General features: G+C 48.7%; 1 protein-coding gene across 3 annotated transcripts in view; it reads left to right on the top strand.

The window, feature by feature from the left end:
* The window catches only part of Smg6 (SMG6 nonsense mediated mRNA decay factor), a 227107-nt gene that overhangs the window by 203049 nt on the left and 5277 nt on the right, over positions 1 to 18781 (top strand). For all 3 annotated transcript variants that reach the window (XM_076869133.1, XM_076869134.1, XM_076869132.1), the window contains 4 exons: positions 1158 to 1334; positions 5244 to 5390; positions 15397 to 15550; positions 18545 to 18756. In XM_076869133.1, the coding sequence (XP_076725248.1) occupies positions 1158 to 1334; positions 5244 to 5390; positions 15397 to 15550; positions 18545 to 18756 (690 nt within the window). The remainder of the gene's footprint in view (positions 1 to 1157; positions 1335 to 5243; positions 5391 to 15396; positions 15551 to 18544; positions 18757 to 18781) is intronic.

The raw sequence follows: 18781 nt of genomic DNA, 5'->3' as shown, positions 1-18781 counted from the left end.
CGTAATGCAAATATACCAGTCCCTTTCACATTCAGAAATGAGGAGGCATTAAAGGGGGGACCCAGCATTCAGTGTAGACTGGAGTCACTGAGGATAAGGGCTTCCCCCTGTGGCATATCTGGCCCCTGTAGCATGTTTCCGGTGTGGAACAGCCCTTGGCTTCTGAGCTGCACATCAAACAGGGCCCTCTCCCCCTTGGTGAGCACCCTGCCAGCAGGGAAGAGGGGACCCCAGAGGCCAGAGAGGAAGAGAAGGGCACCAGTGTGCAAGAATGGAGTGGAGCACAGGCAACACAGGCAGGTTGGTGGTGAGGGCATGCATATATATTCTTGCAGAGAGGACCCCAGATTGGGTGACTGTGGACACTTCATCTGAGATGCTGACAAATTTGATGATTGCTCAATATAATAAATTTCATCTCCACTAAATCAGCCCCAGCTTCTCTGACAGCACTGACTGTGTGCTGATGAAGCCACGTGGGAGCAACTGGCATGAACCCTGGAGGGCAGGGCTTTGGTAAAACACTGTCATCTTCTCTGCCTATAATCTTCCTCCAGACCATGTCCTCTTCCTCCAGACCATATCCTACTAACCCCAGTCTCTTGAGCATGAGAAGCTCTGAGGTGGGGCAGGAACCTAACAGGGGGATCTCAAAGTGACCTGGTTGAAATGAAAAAGCCAAGAAAGTCCTCATAGTTCCTTTTGTACTTGGACTGCAAGTTCTCATGGAGGGAGACTGAAGAGGGGCAATGGGGGGGGGGGGCAGAAAGTGGTGTTCTATGAAAGCCAGTGTTCTGTACTTCACTCCTTCCACTGAATACATTCCAAATTTAGAAGAATTTAATTTATTCTTATTTTTATATCAGGACTTTAGTAAAAGAAATGTACAAGCCCCAAGGGCACCTGGCATTGGTCCTGGGGTTGTCTGCTGCCCCAGGGGTGACCTAAGAAGACTGTGGCAACTTCCTTCCTTCAGAAGACCTTGGTCCTTGGCCCTCACTCCCCTCCTTTACACATGCACATGCACGTTCCTGCTCACTAACTCTGCCTTCTTTCCCAGTTACTTTGACATGTGCCCCATGCAACCAACTATGTCTCTCATCCTCATCTTCCCTTTTAGAAAATGCTGTTTTTCTTCTCTCCCTCTTGCCCTGTAGGTTATTGCAGCCGACTGCAAAAGGGTCACAGTACTGAAGTATTTTCTGGAAGCCCTTTGTGGACAAGAAGAGCCTCTGCTGGCATTCAAGGGTGGAAAATATGTGTCAGTGGCACCCGTCCCAGACACCATGGGAAAGGAAATGGGAAGCCAAGAGGGAAAACAACTGGAAGATGAGGTACTGTGCGGGAAGAGCCCGCTGTGGCAGAGGGAAGGCTCCCCTCCCCCTGCCCATGACTGCTTCTACTGGGGGTTATTTATAACCTCAGAGCCATGTCTGTGCTGACCATGACAGCAAGCTTCTCAAGAGTGCACTCTGCTGGTGCCCCTTCCTGCCAGTCCACCCCAGTGCCTCCATCTCACTCTGCTACAAGTTCCAGATGCTTCTTTTTAATGTTGCATTGGAGGAGAAGGGAGGAAAAGAAAGAAAGAGTTTAATAATGTGCAGCTCTGGAGGCTTAGGAAGGGGAGTTGGGGGGGGGTTAGGGTTCAGGCTGAGGATCAAGTTTATAGATGTGCATTGCTCAGCGCAGCACAGGACTGAGCTCCAGCCTCTTGCACACACGTACAGGAAGAGCTGACATTGCTGGCCCCATGTGGAAAATCACCCCCTCCCCCAGTTGCCCTCCCTCCCTCCCTCCCTCCTGCACATCCTGATGTGATTAAGGAATTCTCCTCTTGTTTGTTTGCCCTTGGTTGTTCCTGTAGCCCTTGCTTCACTCCAGACCTGTGTGTGTGTGTGTGTGTGTGTGTGTGTGTGTGTGTTAGCCTGTGTAATTGCTTCTGCACACCTCACTGGCAGTTGCCCTGCTGTGCATGTATGTGTCTTTCTGGGAATGATTGTTGACTTGTTGACGTGGGTCTGTGTGTGTGCTCCGTTTGTGTGTCAGTTTAAGCGAACACTTGCTGCCAGCTCTCCTGCTGACTGTGGGATTTGAGTAAATGTGAGTGTGTAGCAGTGTCAGAGCATGTGTGCGATTAGCATCACTGCCAGCCTCCCTGCTGTGTGTCTGGGTGTGGGTAACTTTGGGTGTGTGCGCACACACCTCATGTTTGCCTAAAGTTCACTCTTTCCTTCTTTTACCCCACTGTGTTAAAGACAGGGGCACCTAGGTGGGAAGAAACATGGGACTGATAGAAGGGACGGAAGCGATTCTAGCCAGAGGCCAGGTCACACATAGGCCAACACAGTCATTTGGCCCGCAGCAGTCTCAAGCGCCTGGTGGAGAAGGGCGGGGTGCAGGGATGAAATCAGTAACAGGCCAAGGAAGCCAGATGTCAGCTGGAAGCTGTCGTTTGGGATGTGAGGCAGTGATAGAGTGGCCACCTTTGGAACAGAGTCTTCAGAGCAGCAGAGTCTTGGACTGACTTCATTAGAATCGCTAGAGAACCCACCCCACCCCTGATGACACAGGGCTCAGCTTCCAGGATAGAGGTGGTTCCAGGGATATAGCTGAGCCCATGATTTCAGACTCACCAGATGAAACCTGGGTAGGAAATAATGGGAAAGAATGAGCTGTCAGCATGGGAGGAGACAGTGGAGTTGCTAAAGCCATTGGGGTGTCCAAGCTGTAGGCCAGCAGAGCAGTGCCACCGAAGCCCTGGACACTGTGTGGGAAGCATGGGGGAATGGGAGGACACTTCAGTCCAGTATTTCACCCACACTTGAAGGCCAAGGCAGGCAGTGGAGGGTGAGGCCAGCTCTCATCTCACTCCAAACCCAGGGCCTGCTCTCCTCTTACAGGGAGCAGACTAGCTCACTGGTCCCAGGTCTTAGCTATGCCACACACACTCACTCTCTCCTTCTGATGCTTATTGACCAGACAAAGGTTGTAAGTCACGCCAGGCTGCCCACTTCTTCCTTTTCCCACGAGCCTCCTGGGTTCCTTTATGTTAGTGGCCCCTGGGAAACCCTGCTTACCCTAGTCTGTGTAATTTCATAACCCTGCACTTCCTCGTTTGCTATGAGAGCTGAGCAAACCTCAGACAAGCTTCTCTGACCCTCCCTTGACCTCAGTCCAGTTCCCTCCAGGCCCATGATAATCCTGTGCATCCCCAGTCAGAGCAGGCAAGGGCACTATTCCCCCAGGTGCCCAGTGGACATCCTGTTCCACTTGCTCCTATCCAGGTTAACTCTGTGAACAAGGAAGTGAATATACAGTCTTCCTCCTTCCTGTGGCCAAGGGTTAACAAATGAGTGGGGACTATGGACAATACCCCAGACCCCTGAGACCTTCTAACACAGTGGCAGTTTTAGCCCCATCTTTAGATCTTTTTTGGAGAGGATTGAACCCAGGGTGCTACATCCCCAGCTCTTTTTAATTTTTTGAGGTGGGGTCTTGCTAAGTTGCTCAGGGCCTCCTTAAATGGCTGAGGCTGGCCTCAAACTCGCAATTCTCCTGCCTCAGCCTCCAAAGTTGCTGGGATTATAGGCTTACACTATACTCCCAACTCCATCCTCTGATCTTATCTCTCCAAACTGCCAGACTGAGTCACTGAAGCTGATGAGGAGAAGTGTGAGAGATGTTTCTTTAGATATCCTTCATGAACAGAATAAACTCTAGTTCCTTAAGGATGCTACCAAGTCACGCATCTTCCCAGACCCTGCTCCCCCATCACCTAACTACCCACATGCTTTATAACCACCTTCTGTCAAGAGAATCCCAGTTAGAGGAAAGGAGAGAGCAGTCTGTACTGAAGAGGGCCAGGCCTGACACAGCTGAGCCACTAAGGGCTGGATTTGGGCCAGCCCCCCAGCCCTTTGGATTGCTCATTATGAGTAGTACAAGCACAGACTTTGGAGCCAAGCTCACTTGAGTTTTTTTGCTTGTTGGTTTTTTGATTTTGTTTTTTTCTCTTGGGATTGAATCCCAGCTTTGCCACGTGCTACCTGTGTGATCTTGAGTAGGTTGTTTAACTCTAAACTTTGGTTTGTTCATTTATAAAATAGGGATGTTAATCACTTCTATTTCACAGGCCATTGTAAGGATTAAATGACTCAATGCATTAAAAAATGCTTATCCCAGTACCTGGCCAGTAAGAAGCACTGAGCAAATGGTAGCTGTCGATGCAGTTACTAGCATTACATTGTCAGATTTATTGAATCACTCACCCTCTACCCCTGCTAACCCTGACCCTCAAAGGAAGCTCTTTTGGGCAGCTGCATGTTCTCTACTGACCAAGGCCAAAAGTGAGAGAGGGAGGAATAGAGCCGGGACCACCCGGGGAGCAATGACTGCCAGTGCTGAGTTTGCAAGCAGGGAGTTGCCATCCCTGGGGAAGTCTGGCAGGAGGCTCTTTAAGTTAGCCAGCCACCTTCTGCCCTGCTCAGGTCCTGGAGGGCAGCTGAGCAAGGCCTTGTCATGTGCATTCCTGTAAAAGGGCCCCAGAGGTCCCTACACCACCAGATTGTGGTCTTAAAAAGAAACCAGGGATGTGATTCTGCAATCTGTATATGGGGTAAAAATGGGAGTTCATAACCCACTTGAATCAAAGTGTGAAATATGGTATATCAAGAACTATGTAATGTTTTGAGCAACCAACAATAAAAAAAATAAATTAATTAAAAAAAAAAAAAAAAAAAGAAAGAAACCAGGGCAAGGTCTGCTGAGCTACAGTATTTACTCCTGATGCTGTCTGAGGCAATGGAGCTTCCTCGCCCAACTCCCAGCTATTAACCCAAGTCGATTCCTATGCAGTCACTAGTATGAATTAGATTTAAAGTGGGCAATTTAGCTTTCTCTATCATTTACCTCTTAAATCATTTGTGATTTTCAAAATGAAAATTAGGCCTAAGATGTGCCCTTATGAGTGTGAGTACAAACATGGAAGTGTATATGTGTAATTGTGACTGGGATATCTATGTACGGAAAGAACCCTGGAGTGTAAAGGAAGCAGTTTGAGTGGAAGTGCAATAGCTTCTCTAAATCCCCCTTTTCCCAAGCAAGGGAAGCACACATGATGGGTCTCTTGATAAGGAATCATCCTAGTCAGCATGGGGTGGGGGATGGCAGTAGTGACAGGGGATCCAGTAAGTGTTGTGGACTCATATTCTCTTCTTTCCCCTGGTCTGCCCCACCACCCAAAGGAGGAAGACGTGGTGATTGAAGACTTTGAGGAAGATTCAGAGGCCGAAGGCAGTGGGGGCGAGGATGACATCAGGGAACTTCGAGCCAAGAAGCTGGCTCTAGCCAGGAAGATAGCTGAGCAGCAACGTCGTCAAGAAAAGATCCAGGTGGGGCCTACCTGGGGATGGTGGTTCCCAGGATGGTGACTATAAAGGGCCTGAGTAGAGATATAGGCAGGATATAGGGACACGCAAACCTATATCCTGGAATGGTCTTACTTTGTATCCACCTCTACCTCCTGTTGTCTTACTCTACCACTACATTATGATAGCATGCCTAGTGGCTGGAGTCTCACTCAAGGCAGAAGCAGGGTCTTCTCAGAGAATCTGATAAGCGCCACCCTGCTCTATGAGGCTCTGTCAGTGACCCCAAACTTACAGGATCTTTCGTGTAGTTTCAGAGCTTTGGAGTTCCTTTGCACCAAACCCAGATACTCATGGAGAGTACCATTTCTTGGGAGAGGTTGCCACAGTCACAGACTACAATCTGATTTCGCAGCGTAATGGAAGAACTCTCTGCACCCTCTAGAAACTACCTAATCTTCATGCAGGGACTTCCCCACTGTCAGCCCTCTCAGGGACCCAAACCTTCACTTGAGCAAGTTTTTCTCTATGGCTTTCCCAGGTCTGTCCCCTTGCACTGTGTACCCACTTCTCCTTGTCTAGGGTTCAGGGCAGATAGGAAAAAGCCAGTCATGCTCCCTCTTTAAAAACAAGTTGTGGGGCTGAGGTTGTGACTCAGCTGTAGAGCACTCACCTAGTACGTGCAAGGCATAGGTTTGATCCTTAGCACAGTATAAAAATAAATAAATAAATGTCCAACTGCATCTTAAAAAAAAATAAAATAAAAAGCAAGTTGTATGCATGGAGAAGCATTAAGCCACTCTGCCTTACCTCTCTAAGGATATTTGTTTTCAGCCTTCTCTTCAACTGCCTCTCCCCTGGGTGGTCAGGCAAACCTAACTACAATTCAGGCTCCATCATTTAACTAGCCTTGTCACTTCAGGCAAATTATTTTACTTGTCAAAGTCTGTTTTCTCATGTTCAAAGTGAAAGTGGTAATGGCACCTACCTCTTGGTGTTGCTGTGAAGCCTACATGAGACACTACACCTAAAGTGCTTACCACAAATAACATGCAAGTAGTCACTTTGTCTGCTCTTAGACTGTTCATCCTGCCCCAGGAAGGGAAATGAATAGCAGTTAGGCTCCATCCTTCTTGAGTTATATTCATGTCCCTGCTCCCATCAGAATCAACTGTTCAATACCTCTACCAGACATCTGTGGTGGTTTGGCTAGTCTCAGGAAGATGAATTGGTGTTTGGCAAATACTCATAGATGACTTTATAGATGATAGCAGGGAAAGCATCATCTCACTCCACCCTGGCTTTGTACCCTTCCTGTCCAGTGTCTTATCAAATCCTGTCCTTTCACTCATTTACTTCTTCCTCTTCTCCCTATTCCCATTGCCAGTGCTGTCATAATTGAGGGACTTGCTTGGACTGTAGCAATCAAGACCCCTACATTGCCACAGTCTGTGAAAAGCCCCTCCTAGAGTTGTGTAGTACACAGTCTGACGAACAGGCTCTTGTTTCACCCTACTGCCTCCTGTGAATCATTCTCTTTTCCACAAAAGCTTACCCCCACCCCTCAAGAATCATCAGTGTGTTTGTGTGGCCAGTAAAATAGAGTCTTAATTCCTTCCTACAACATTTAAGGCTTTCTAATTTGTTCCCAATGTGTTTCTCCCAACTCTTCTCCCAGTACCACATCCCCATAAGCCATTATTAGCCATATAACATTGGGCAAAGTAGTTAACTTCTCTGAACCTGTTTCCTCATCTATAAAATGAAAGTGGTACAGCATTTACCTCTCAAGAGTTGCTACGAGTCCTCAGAATGAATGACAGTGTGTGTGAAGTACCTGTCCAGTCACTAAAACTCTCTTGCCTGGACAGTGACATTGACCTCCCTCTCCTCTCACTGTCCCTAGATACACTCTGCCCTTTCCTACTTTCTTGGGTTTTGGTTGATGTTATCCTTCAAACCAGAGTACCCTTTTTCTACTGTACATTTCCCATTACATGTTGGAATTCTATTCCTCCTTTAATTCCTCTATCTTCCTTCAAACACCATCTGCCCAGTGAGGCCTTTCCCGATTTCCCCCAGGAAGAATTCATCTCTCTCTGTCCTGTGTTCCTGTAGCATGGATTTACACTTCATTCGTGGGAATTATTATCACGTCTCATATTACAATTGTTTCTGGACTTGTCTCCCTCACTGTACTGTGAGCTCCTTGGAATCGGGGACCATGTCTTCAGCTCAGTTTAGTAAATGGCATTGAGCATTGGCTATGCTGATGGCTGGGGGACACAGAAGTGACTGAAAACATAACATTCCAGATCATACCATGTAGTAGAAAAGTCAGTCTTTATAAACCTCATAAGGATAATCTCATCAACTTAGCGAGGCCCTGTCTCAAAAGGTTAAAAGGGGTGGGGATGTAGCTCAGTGGTAGAGCGCCCCTGCATTCAACCCCGAGTATTGCAAAAGAGAGAGAAATACAGGAGGATGTAGAAGCACATGGCTGCTGTGATCTACTGAACACCATGTCCAGATTGGCTTCTCCCTCAACGAGCAGTACTAGAATAATTGGAGGTCTAACAAGACCTCACTTGCAGTGCTGCTGGATGGCTTTGTCCAGGAGGCCTGTTTGCTACTCGGTCCCCAATCTTCAAGGCCTGCTATGGGTGTGCAAAGTGTGAGCTGATGTGGCCCCTTTAAGAACAGGCCCCACATGCACCACTGCTGGCGGACCTGCCTCCTGTCAACCTCCTTCTCCAGCCTCTCAGCCACAGGAGGATTTCTCAGCAGAGGAAAAATTCCCCCTTTCCCTTCCCCCCCCCCTTTAATGCCCGGGGCCCTTCTCTTCCATAATTCTTCATTTTCCAGCCTTGAACGTAAGCCAGACACATCTGTCTGGCCATATGCGTGAACCCTGGAGTCTGTGCCGAGGTGGCTGTAAAACAGGGCCGGTGAAGGCCCTTCTGGGAGAGCACGCACATGTGTGTGCCCTCGGGCCATTGGCTCCCTGCCCAGAACCACGGGGCTTCAGCACTCCAAACCCATGTTAACCTTCTCTATTTTTCCTCTTTTTGTTTAATTTAAGGGGGGAAAATCCCAAGGAAAAGGTATAAATTGTCCTGGGAGTGGGGGAGAGGCTCCTAGCTAGAGAGGCCATTATTGTTGGCAGGTACCTAGGTCACACTAATACAATAAGGAAGAAAGGAGCATCGAGTGAATTAAGATCGGAGAGATGGGCTGTAAATTACACTACTCTGAACTCCATCAGTCTCCAGGGTGTTAACCGAGAGGTGTAAGGCAAGTCCCCAACTCCCAGCGCCTTTTACAGATGCAGCAAAACAGGAACCACACATGTTTGGGGAAGGGGATATGAAGATGGGGTTGAACAAAATCCCCCCGGCCCCCAGGATGGCTATAAAGTCCAAGTGAGATCTGGGGCCATAGCCACACCCCCATTTCCCTGCTCCCACCTAGACCCCTGGGCCTCAGCTCATCTGTGGGGCTGGGGGAGGTGAGGCCTGGCCTCCCTCCGTAGCCTATCCCTCCCTGCTTCCGATGTTGCACAGAGGCTGGTGAGTGGGGCCGACTGGAGGTCAGAAAAGGGGTGTGGGGAGCTCTCGGGGCCTGTGCAGCTGGAGCTGTAGCACCAAGGCAGGCCCCTGGATGCTGGGGGCGCTAGTCCGCCCACCAGGAGCTTTGAGGCCACACTCTGTGACTCAGTTCAGGCTTTGCCTTTTTGCCTGAGACAGCTCTTTACATTAGGTTCATCCTGCCCACCTTGATGCTTTCCGCCTGAGTTCTTCTCATTCCCTTTGCCATTCTTGGGAGGTGTCCAGAGACCAGAGCAGGGTGCATGGTTTGTCTGGGAAATTGGTCAGAAGTGTTTCATTCCGAACCAGGCCCCCAGAGCCAAAGAGTCACTGAAAATCCTCCTCCAGGCATGAGGCGTGGCCTCTTGGCACCTCATACTGGCCCTGTGAATCCCCTGCCTCCTCCCTGCCTCCATGAGGCACTGCTGTGATTTGTGCTGCTGTCCGGCTGTCGGGCGGGGTCAGGCTTCCTGAGCAGTTGCAAACATCCCACCTGAAACATAACAGGCTCTTCCTCTGGCCACAGCTATTGTTTCCCTTTGCATTATGGCCACAGTCTTGCTCTGTAGCCAGCAGTGACATGTGTTCTGAAAATAACTTTGCTCTCCTGTCCCCTTCCCGCCCACCCACCCTCCTGAAGATGCGGTCACTCCTTTGTGGTGGCCCCAGGAGTTTCACTCTAAATATAGCCACAGTCCATTCACACTGCCAGCCAGCTGGGGGGGCCATTATGGAACAATGGGGTATGCACAGAGCCCCCCACACCTGTATGGAAGCTAGCGGAAGGCAGACACTCAGCCCTGGCTCCTAGCTGTCGGAGGCAGGGTGGAGCCAGCACACTACCAGGCCAGGGGCACGTTCACGCTAGGGCAGGAAAGCATATCAGACTGCGGAGCTGGGCACCGCCCAAGCCTACTCCAGCTTCTCCGCACAATATGGTGCTGGGCCTCCAGTTTGCTCCAACTGCTCCTACCTCACTGGTTCCAGCAGCATCCCCAATGTCCCGCCCTCCCACAGAATGGTCAGGCCATTGAAACAACCTTAGACTGCTACTTTGAGCAAGCAGAGAAGTTATCATGCTTAGCTCTACCACTCTCACTCCTCAGGAAAGGACAAACTTCATCTTTTTCAGAAAAAGAGTTATCCATTAAAATGCTTATCTTTAAAGTTTATCTTTAAAGAACTCTTCAGCTCTAAGACTGTGTGGGTTAGGTCATTGAGCTCCTATGATACATCAAGCTTTATACTATTTCTATTTGCTATATTTCTGTTGTAGAAGAAACTACAGGGCTGGGGTTGTGGCTCAGTGGTAGAGCACTTGTCTAGCACGTGTGAGGCACTGGGTTCCATCCTTAGCACCACATAAACATAAATAAATAAAATAAAGGTATGGTGTTTATCTACAACTAAAAAAAAAAAAAAGAAACTATAAGAAAAGTAAACATTTCTCCTGAAGCGCTTTACAGTCTAGTTTGCAAATACAATCAGTCCTCATAAAACAACCTGAAAATGTCATAATTTTTAAAATAAGGCAAGTATGTGTTAAGCTGTGGTACTTTGGGACATCCAGAAAAGGAAACCTAAGGAGCAGTTTTTCCATTAGCAAAACACCCCAAATGAAGACGATAACCTTATTGCTCCCAGGGGAAGCTCTACCTGCTTTCTATATCCAAAGCATTAACTATTCCCTTTGGTTATTGACAATGGTTATCTCACGAACTATTCCTATTGGAATTGTTGAGGTTTTTTTCTTTTTGGTTTTTTGTTTGTTTGCTTGCTTGCTTGCTTTCATTTCTCATTTACATCCACAGTTTTTAAAAATCAGTAGTATTGCCAGGCATAGTGGTACACATCTGTAATCTCACTTACTCAGGTAACTGAGGCAGGAAGATCAAGCGGTGAAGCCCAGCCTGGGCAGCATAGTAAAACCCTATCTCAAATATCTGGGGCCGGGGTTGTGGCTCAGTGGCAGAGCACTTGCCTAGCGTGCGTGAGGCCCTGGGTTCGATCCCTGGCACCACATAAAAATAAAAGCAAATAAAATGAAGGTATTGTGTCCATATACAACTATAAAAAAAAAGAAGAAATTTTTTAAAAATAAAATAAAAATTGCTGGACTAGGGATATAACTCAGTGGGAGAACAGTTGCTTAGCATGCACAAGACTCTGGGTTCAGTCCACAGTACCACAAAAAAATACAAATAAATTTTTAAAAATCAGTCATGACACTGGGCATGGTGACACACACCTGTCATCCCAGTGACTTAGGCAGAGGCAGGGGGATCACAAGTTCAAAACCAGCCTGGATAATTTAATGAGACCTGTCTCCAAAAAAAAGCTGGTGTTGCAGCTCAGTTGTAGACCATCCTAGGTTCAATCCATAGTACAATTCAATTGTACTATGAATTTTTGTTTTGTTTTTTTTTGTTGTTGTTGTTGTTGTTTTAAGAAAAAGAATCTCATTATATTGCCCAGCTGGCCCCAGACTTCAAGGTTCAAGCCATCCTCACACCTCAGCCTCTCGAGTAACTCACCATTGCACGTGGCTACTGTGTGTGAGTCAGAAAAGAAATTAGTAGTCCTGTGTCCCACTCTTCCCCTTCCCCAGTTTTGTTTTCTAGTGGTTTCCTCAGATAGTTACTCTCCTGGATACATACAAAATGAAAGAGAGTTGGGCAAGAAGAAAGGAAATTGATATTTGTTGAATTGCTAATACACGTATCAGGCACTTAGCTAGGTACTTTCACATACAAGGTGAACACAGAAACTTGCTGTGTTATAAACCTTTATTTTCTGGTGAAGATGTTTCTCTGGACAGAGGGACTCAGGGATGCATGAAGCAACACACTGCCTGTGGAGCTCCTAAGCCAAAGGAAGACCCAAGAAGGCCTTTTCCTGGTCTGGCCCTACTTCATGATCTGAGTTCTCTGGGTTCCATAACTTCCATGTCAGCTGATTGCATTGCTTTTATTTGTAATTCTCAGTGTCTCAATTTTCAGTGGGTCAGCATTATAAAATCTTCTGTATAGAAGAAGGAACTTAACCTGTAAAAGAGCCCTATCTGGAGACCTAAGCCCATTAGCTTCCTCTTTAGGCATTATTGTGTATTCTCTCTTGCCCAGTTCTCTGCCTCCTTGCTCCTGGAAGCTCTCATACTTTAGAGAACATCGATTACTTAGCACCTTCCAGAAACAGAATTGTTATTTTTTCTCTTACACACTTTATATGAGTGTTCTTATTACCACAAATCTCATTTGCTGCCAGTCTGATTTGGAGTGCCTGCATTTTTCTCAGCTTCTTAGCGTACTGTCCAAGGACCAGCACGGCCCAAGCTTCACTACATTCAGAAGGGTTCTTATGGAACTCTCCTTCCGGGTCGGCACACTTGACTCAAAGCCAGGACCAGTTTGTCTGAATCCCAACATTCCAATTGTGTCCCCCTCACCCCCACCAGAGGCTTCTGCAGCTTTTTACTCATACAAACAAAAATAAATCTCACTACCGGCCTCTGAACTCCACAGCAGCATGCTTCCCTCTTCTCCCCAAGTGTCCCATGACTGTGAGTGGGGACTTGGCACCCTCCCCACCGACATCACTTTTTCACTCCCTGCGCATCCTGTGTCCTTCTCTCACCGTGCGACCCAGAGATCAGAATGGGACGTGACGGCCGGCACAGGCGCCGTGCACAGCTGCCAGGAATCTGACGGGTAAAATCTGGAAAAGTTGGGAGGGCAAATGCTAAACACACACACACACATACACACACACACACACACACACACACACACAAACAGAGCCACTCAGAAAGGACCGGAAACACAGACACCCATGGAAGAGTGCCTGTGGATTCCTGAGCCCTCTTTGGCCTTCCATTCTTTTTAAGCGGTCTAAGCCTGCCCACTCCAAGACCCACTGGTACCCCAGGAAAAGAGACAGCAGCCTTGTCTAATCTCCTAGGACTCTATGAGGGCATGTGGGGAACAGGAAGCAGTTGTGTGGTGACTCACTAGGCAGAGCCAGGTTAAGGGAAGTTGTCTGCGGGCGTCCCTGGGACCGGATGAGGGCAGCCCAGCTTGGACCACCCACACACAGCTTGGCCCTGCCCTATCCCCAGGAATCAACAAGGCTGCCACCACCCTAAGAGGCTAAATTCAGTTCACCTTTCTGGCCACCAACCAGAGCTCTAAGAACCCAGGGAAGTTAGCTTCTCTGGACCCTGCTTCTAGATTTTGCTTCTTTCAGTCATCAGGATATCCTAGTAGGCTCCCTCTGCGCCCCCCCCCCCACCGCCGCTCTTGACCACCTGACCTAAAGGCCCTTCTGCCCACTGCCAGCATAGAAGTAGGATGATACAAGTCTTAGGAGCTCACTGTTTACAGAGGGTGAAAAATGGCAGCCAGTTCCACTTCCTTGCTGGAGCCAAACCAGGGCTGAAGTGTCATTTCTCAAGGCAAGAAAACTGAGATGCCATTCTCAGTTAGGACCTGGGCCTCTGTCACTACACAGGCGCTGGTATCCCCCATCCTCCTGAGCCATGTGGCAGTGCTTGTTCTGTTCCCTCACTCAGGAAGACAAGAGATTTGGGGCCTAGAGTACCAGGAAAACCACTCCTGGTAGCAGAAGAGCTAGATGGAGATCGGAAGCCCAGGGAAAGGAAGAGCGGAAATGCTGGCACTCCTCTGCATGAAGAGGAATCACAAGTTGGTCACTGAACCTGAATTGGGACCATTTCATGTTCTTATAAAATGCCCAAGTCAAAATTGGTGGACCTGTATTACCCGGTCAATGACAGCCTTCTGGGGAGAGGCAGTGATCCAGGACCCCTGGGAAGGTGGTTGGCAGCAGTGGTACTTCCCCTCATGAGGTGAGACTGGTGGAAGACTTCAGCAGCCTGGGCCTCTTGGCTGCATTTCTCATGCTGCCAGTACCCTGTGGCCTGTACCTTCCACCAGCTGTGGTGGCAGTGGCAGCAACAACTTACTCATAGGGAGAGGTCCCTGGTAGGTCACAGAGAAACCACCCCCATCATTTGAAGGTATGCCCTTTCAGTTTTACTGTCACTGTCAGTGAACCCTGAGCAGCCTTCTCACTGACTGTTAGTGGCCAGGCCTAGCATTGTGGGCCCCATCCCAGTTGGCACGCACATCCACTCCCCCTGCCTGGTGCTTGTGTGCTGAAGTTGCTGTGTGGCAGAAGGCCATGAGAGGGCGTAAGGAGGCTGAGACCTGCTTGCCTGCCCTGCCAGATTTGTGTTGGTGCCTGCAGGCTCCCTACACAGGGAGCATGCTGTCTGGGCCAATGCCAGCAGATCGGTTCACTTTCTGGCCATGATCCCCAGAAGAGGAAGTAACATAATGATGACCATGTTCTGCAGTGACAGATATACCTAGAGCCTGTCTCCACGGGCCACTGCCACACATTTAAGACTGCCAGACTTGAGAACATTGGGCTTTTGCTTCCCTGAGAGATGGAGCTTCCCTGAGAGATGCAAAAGCCTGTAAAACAGACAAGCCCTAGGCTCTCCAAGGAGTGAGAGGTGGTACTCAGACTATTGGTGCCACGTGAATTCAGTTTTTTCAGTGATGCTGGAAAAGACTCTTCAACTTTTTATCATGGCAGTTCAGCTGCACATGTGTCCAGTAAATATATGACTAGGCTGTCAAATCTTTATATCCTGGATAGGATGTGCTTGTTATGCTGCACAAGAGGCTAAGCAAAAAAGTGACTTTGACTTAAAGTCAATTTAAAGAAACATGAAGTTAGTGATAGTATCCCTTATACAGGATTGTGGTGGAAAGGGAAAAAAAACAAACAACATTTAGGAAATGGGCAAGGCAAGGGGAAGGTAGTGGCTGTTGTGATCAGTCTGGGTATTGCTCTTTGCACACATGTGAGTCTGGTCTTACTTCATTTCACTGCATGGACTCCTGCTGTGGGAGACTGATTATTAGTGATCACCTTAGTCCTGCTGTTTTTGTATAGGTTTTGAGTTTAATTTCATTGGATTTTTTGGTGAGTTTTTTATAAGTACACAGTGAAGTGAACTGAAATAATGAATTCTGTTCTGGATATTTCTAAATATCTGGATTGAGAAGTACACTTGTATATGCCTCCTGAATAATATCTGTGAAACCCCTTTTATACCCAAAGAACCCAACTCACTTCTTGATTGTTAGCCCAGGGTCCTACTTTCAGAGTACCATCAGGGTCCTCTTTTGGTCCTAGGCAGGGTTTAGTGATGTCCCATCCCCTGGGCTGTTTGGTCTCTTGATTTTGGTTGCATTCTCATGCTCAGCCCTTGGTTCCGTCTCTTAGGCCTGATAGACTGAGGGGAAGAGGTGCACGGGGGCAGGATGCTGACACACCATTGAGTCAGGGTCCTGGCCTACCCACCAGCTCTCCTGCTCACTCTCTGGCTCCCTCACTATTCTGTGTCCTTTTAGGCTGTCCTGGAGGACCAGAGTCAGATGAGGCAGATGGAGCTGGAGATCAGACCCTTGTTCCTCGTACCAGACACCAACGGCTTCATTGACCACCTGGCCAGTTTGGCGCGGCTGCTGGAGAGCAGGAAGTACATCCTGGTGGTGCCCCTCATCGGTGAGCCGGGTGGGAGGGCAGAGCAGCCTTGCATGTGCACAGCATCTCCTTCCACAAATGCCCCATGCCCAGGGCCAGGCAGGCGGAGCCCCGCTGTGCATGTGTAACACAGGATTTACAGGGAGGTAGGGAATGTGTGGGGCAAGGAAAATTGTTTAATAATCAAAGCAGTTCAAATTATTATGGCTGATCCATGGCTTAAACTGCTTGAGCAAATGGACTCCTGTGTCCCAGCAACCAGTGGCTGCATGAGCCCAGCCCTTGTTTTTATCCTTATAAAGCTTGCAGTAAAACAGCAAAGCTGGTTCCCGTTATTGGTAAACACTCAGCCCTGGCAGATAACGGCAGTGCTGCTGGGTGGTCTGGCAGGGAGGCCGGGAGGATTTTGAAGTGGTTAGATGCCTTTGGTCTGATTGTCTTGTAGCTTTTCATGATCATTCTGTTGGTTCGAGGTAGCATTCTTCTGGCCAGTGTCACTCTAAGGCCAGGCCGACGGGAGTCCTCCAGAGCAAGCCCTTGGCTCATGCCTGTGGATTCCTACCACTTGGGCACTTACTGCTGTCTGGTCATGGGTGTGAGGTCAGCATCTCAGGACCCATCAAGCTTGCTTTTCCTCCCTCTGGCCAGACAAGCCCAGCTGAGCTGCTTTCTTCAGGGAACTGTCTGGGCACCCCTAGTTCTTGGTGGTCTGTCGTGGGTCAGCCTTATGGTGGGCTTTGGGCTCCTGTTGAATGTAGCTGATATAGCTGATGGCTCTACTTTGGAGGCAGAGGGTCTGAGGAGATGATTGCAAAGCCCAGGATTTTTAATGTCCCCCTTCTCAGCAGCCACTTGGAGCAAATTTGGGAGCCATGTCCTCTGGAAAAGCCACTAGACTGGCAGTCTGCCTGCCAAGCCACCTCTGACATCCATGCCAAGATGTTCCATTGGGCCTTCCCTCCCAGTCCCAAGTGTCTTAGTGCCAGATGGGGGTGGAAACAAAGGGCAGGAAACATCCGCCCCTGCAGAGCCTGTAGAACCCTGGGGGGTTGTGGGAAACACGTTAGCACCACCTGAGAATGTTGGCACTGATGCAGCCCTCCTCCCTGCCTCCACCCTCCCTGTCTTCCTTCCCCCTCCCCATGTGGCCTGGCCAGAGAAACTCTTAAACCCAGGCCCTCAGACCCAAGAGGTTTTCTTTACTTCAAAAGAAGAGCAACTTCTGTCAGTAAGGCAGAGCAGAAAGACCATCACCTTGTCCTGGGCTTCTCATCTCCCTCACTGGGTCCTGGGGCAGGCTGTCTTTCAGAGTATATCTCTATACTTTCCTACCCAGGAGGTTATCATGGGAAAGAAAGTGAATTGGTCACTTGTCTGCTAGATGGTCAGGAAATGGCACAACCAAGAGATCTTGCTGACATCTTAGGAGCCCTCTTAAGACCCACAAGGTACTTCAGATGCCTTCCCAGACTAGCAAGTTTCTTAGTCACCAGCACCAATTATGTCCCTGCTATGTGCTCAGTCTCCTTGTTTCTGAGAGATTCCGTGAAGGACAGAGCTTCAGCCTTTGGCCTTGAGGAGTTTATGGTTTAATGGGGAAATCCAGGCTTGGCGGGGAGGGAACAAACAAGAAAACCTGGAGGATACATGTAGAACACAGTAAATGAACCCCAGGGTGCTGAGAACTGACAGCTCTGTTGTAGCCACACAGACTAGCTTTTGTGAATCTGCTTCAGCTCAATAGTCCCTGCACTCAGGGATGCAGGAGGACGGCTCCTGTTCACCCATGCTTTCCTTGCTGGACCCCTGCCCTAATGCCCAGAGCAGCAAAGGGTTAACCCGACAACTTTCCCTGCTTGTTTCTTGTGCTCTTTAACCTGCTCTGTGCTCCTTAGGCCTGACCCCAGCATTGAGAAGTCCCGCCTGGTGCAGAAGCACAAACAAGCTTCCCCTTTGAAGCCTGTTTAGTTTGGAAGCAGGAAAGCAGATTTTGGGATAGAATACCAGTTTTTCCTGTTTGATGTTCTGTTGCTGTACCATTAACCCCCATCCACCACTACTCCCTAGCCTCAGCTATGCATTATGTGAACACTACAGCCTCAGGTTGTTAAAAGCCTGGGCATCGTGTGTGTGTGTGTGTGTGTGTGTGTGTGTGTGTGTTTTCACTCTCCCACATGGGACCTTTCCAGAAAGTGTCTCCGAATACTCAGACAATGAGTGCCAGGCTCACCATGGAACAGTATGCTCATGCCGACTCCCCAAGCCATGAATCATTGTACTAAGAAGAGGCTTCAGACCCCAAACTCTCCCAGAGCCCCCAAGGAGTGCATATTTCCCACTTGACCTCAGGCTTTTGGCTGGAATTTTGGAAAGAATCTTCACCAGAAAATGAAGCCATGTCCCAGACACATAGGCAGGCAGCAAACACACACTATGTACACACACATACACACACACTCACACATACACACATACAGTATCAAGGAGGTACTGTGCCAAGCGAATGGTTTTGAGGAATATCAGGGCCCTAGGAAGTGGGACTACCATGGTGATTTCCCTGTTCTCTGCCAGATGGATGAGCCATAGTTTTACCCCTCTTGGAACTGTAGTGGTTGGGGATTAAGTAGCCCAAGCAGAATGTCTCACTTTACCTTTAGCTGCTGAGACTCTCATGTCTCCTGAGAAACCTTCTAATTTGATGCTATCATTTAAAAAATGCAATAGAGGGGCCAGGTTTGTTCCTCTGAAGATAGCAACTCCAGAAAATCCCTCCTATGTTCCTCCCAGAAAGAAGGTGGAGACCCCAAGAGAAGAAGTAGAAAGGGGATAGGACACTGTGACTGTCTAGGACCTCTCTTTCCCCACAAGCTCCTCTCCTACCCTAATTTCACTGGAAGACTCCTCTGGGAAAGGTGGCTTCTGTGATCTGAAGGGGCTGGCTGAGAAAGTGAATAAATGGAGGATGAAAACGATAGGATTGCTAGGGTTGATACCATTTGGGCTTTGTCTCATCAGTGATCAATGAGTTGGATGGCCTGGCCAAGGGGCAGGAGACAGATCACCGGGCTGGCGGTTATGCTCGTGTGGTGCAAGAAAAGGCCCGGAAGTCCATTGAGTTTCTCGAGCGACGATTCGAGAGCCGGGACTCTTGCCTACGGGCCCTGACCAGCCGAGGCAATGAACTTGAATCCATCGCCTTCCGCAGTGAAGACATCACTGGCCAGCTGGTGAGACCCCCCAGAAGGAAGGGAA

This window comes from Callospermophilus lateralis, chromosome 11 (assembly GCF_048772815.1).
Source record: "Callospermophilus lateralis isolate mCalLat2 chromosome 11, mCalLat2.hap1, whole genome shotgun sequence".
Classification (NCBI taxonomy): Eukaryota; Metazoa; Chordata; class Mammalia; order Rodentia; family Sciuridae; genus Callospermophilus; species Callospermophilus lateralis.
Note: the sequence above shows the minus strand (reverse complement) of the source record. Positions and strands in the feature narration are given on the sequence as shown.